General features: G+C 56.9%; 1 protein-coding gene across 1 annotated transcript in view; it reads right to left on the reverse strand.

Moving 5' to 3' along the window:
- The window catches only part of CHGG_07573 (uncharacterized protein), a gene marked incomplete at both ends in the record, with an annotated part of 5386 nt that overhangs the window by 1227 nt on the left and 1479 nt on the right, over positions 1-2680 (reverse strand). Inside the window, one exon of the mRNA XM_001225228.1 lies at positions 10-2612. Coding sequence (XP_001225229.1) covers positions 10-2612 — 2603 coding nt within the window. The remainder of the gene's footprint in view (positions 1-9; positions 2613-2680) is intronic.

Here is a 2680-nt window from a genome sequence, read left to right on the forward strand (position 1 = left end):
GCGAGATACCAGCCGAGCCGGCGTCAATCTTGCCGAGGCCGACAATGACAAACACGCCAGCGAAGAAAGCCACGACGTCGCCGAGGCAGTCGGTCCTGAACGAGAGCCATCTGTTAGCAGCCCAAAGGTAGATGAAGGGCCGCAGCTGCGTGTTGATTCGGACCAGGTTGTCCCGGATGAAGCGCCTCTCGTCGCCGTATGCGCGGATCGTTGTGACACCACTGAGGGTCTCGCCGAACTGCTGGAAGAGCGGGCTCCGCTCGACCGACTCCAGTCGCTTCAGGTCGCGCGACGCGTGGAGGTAGAATTGCCCAAGGAACACGTAAGCGAGAGCGATGAAGATGCCGGCGATCAGAAACATCGGAGTGATGTAAGCGATCAAAACGACAGTGACAACAACGCCCAACGCGCAGGTCATGACACCGATAGCGATGGGCGCAACCTCCTGGTCGACGGCCTCCAAGTCCTTGCTAAACCGGTTCATCATCTGCCCGAGCGGCGTCACATCAAAAAACTTAAACTTCGCGCCAGTCACTGTGCTCATCAGGCGGCTATGGATCTTCCACGAGGCAGTGAGAGAACCAAGGAAGATCCACATGTCTCTGAAGAGAGCCGCAGCCGTGCCCGCTATGCCAATGGCCGCTAGGACGGTCAGGTAATAAGTTACGTCCACTTCGGGGATGTCCGAAGTAGAGACCGTTGTCGAGTTGCCCTTGACATAGTTCGCAATGGATGCAAAGTAGGTCGGCGACAGTGTCTGAACCGAGTAGCTGTGCGAGTTCATGTTGAAGCGAATCTTGGCCGTCTCCTCGGCGGCATATTGGTTGGACCACTCCTTAATCCACAGACTGGTAGCAATGCCGGAAAACTGCTGCGTCCCGAAGACGAGACAAGCAATGACCCAGAACCACCAGCTTCCCATAGACCGCAGGTAGAGCTTCATCACGGGCCACTTGACGGCACCCGTTGCCTTGGTCTCCTCCATGGCGTCTTGCTTCTTGTTTTCCTTCTTCTTGGCAGTCTCGTTCCTTGTCTTTTGTTGATCGCCGTCCGCCTCGTTTACTAGAGTCGCACCGCTTTCCTCCCCAACACTCGAGGAAACGCGGGAGGGTACACGGGAGATATGAGCGGAGCCCGCCGCAGACTTCTGCACGGCAGCGTCTTCTGGCAGCGTGCCAGCCGCAATGAGTTCTTGCGGTGTGCCTTGACCGGTGACGCGACCGTTGGCCATGGTGACAACGTAGTCGGCAGGCGGCACGCACAGAGGGATGTTGTGGGAGACGAGAATACATGTCCGATGGCGCATCAAAGGGCCCATGATGCAGTTGTTGAAGATCCACAGCGCGGTATGAGAGTCAACGGCGCTGAGGCAGTCGTCCAAGAGCAGATGCTTTGAGTTGGAGTAAACAGCTCTCGCGAGCGAGATGCGCTGCTTCTGGCCGCCCGAGAGGGTGATGCCCTTTTCGCCGACCAAAGTCTCGTCTCCGTTGTCCAGGATTTCCAGATCCCGTTCCAACGCACACGCCACGATGACTTCCCGGTATCTCTGCTCATCGAGCGGAGCCGAGAATAGAATATTGTCCTTGATGCTGGCGTTGACAAGCCAGGCCTGCTGGGCGACATAGGCGCACGTCTCAGCAAGCCCCGTTTCCGGATCGGGGCGGACGTCCTCACGGCTGCGGCCACCAGGGAGGAAAACCCGGCCCTTCATGATGGTCATCTCACCAAGGAGCGCCATGAGCATCGAGGTTTTTCCGCAGCCAGTAGGGCCGGTGATGATATTCAGTTTGCCGATCTTGAAGTCGAGGTCGAGGTCGAGGAGCCGGAAAGCCATGGACCCGTCATCGGCGACAGTCGTCTTGCTGCCCCAAACGAAGGTGGCCTTCCTGAACCCAATGACCCGTTTGCCAGTCTCGTCAACATTGTCGACACCCAACTGCGCGAACTTCTCGGTTTCCTCCTCGGAGAGGAACTCCTCAATACGGTCAATCGACACTCGGGACTCTTGAACATGAGCAATCATGTCGCCGAGCTGGTCGAGCGGATAGCGAAGCAGCATGAACAGAGAAATGGCAGTGAAGGCAACTGACGGATACAGCGGCTTCTTCTCAACAACGGTATAGATGAGGAAGGAGAAGAAGGTGATCAGAATTGGTACCGTGTTCCATACCGCAACAGCCGCGGCCCAAATCATAAATCGCCACCGCAACGCCTTGAGCTCGGCGCGGCGTTTCTCGTCGACGATGTTGGCGAACCGGTGTTCCCAAGCAAAGTACTTGATGATTCTGATGTTTTGCAGGATTTCGTTGGTCGTGTGAATACGCTTGTCCGTAGCAGCCATAATCCTCTTCTGGCTCGAGTTGAAGCCTCTCCCAAAGGCAATGTTGACAGGGAGCAGCAGAGCCATGACCACAAACCCAGGGATGGCGCTCAAGCCCATGACCTGGTAAAGCAAGACGACAGAAACGATGAGCTGAGTCGGGGCTGCCGCAACGAGGAAGTGCATGTATGACGTAATCTCGGACACCTTGAAGCTGTCGACGGACATCAGGTTGATGATAGTGCCCAGGTTGGCCTGCTCGTCCGAATCATCCGCCTTGTCCTTGCCCGGGCTCGCATCCGTATCGTTGTTCGCAGCTGACCCGCTATCCTTTGACGCTTTTCCGAGCCCCAGAAGCCG

This window comes from Chaetomium globosum, genomic scaffold, assembly GCF_000143365.1.
Source record: "Chaetomium globosum CBS 148.51 scaffold_5 genomic scaffold, whole genome shotgun sequence".
NCBI classification, from domain to species: Eukaryota; Fungi; Ascomycota; class Sordariomycetes; order Sordariales; family Chaetomiaceae; genus Chaetomium; species Chaetomium globosum.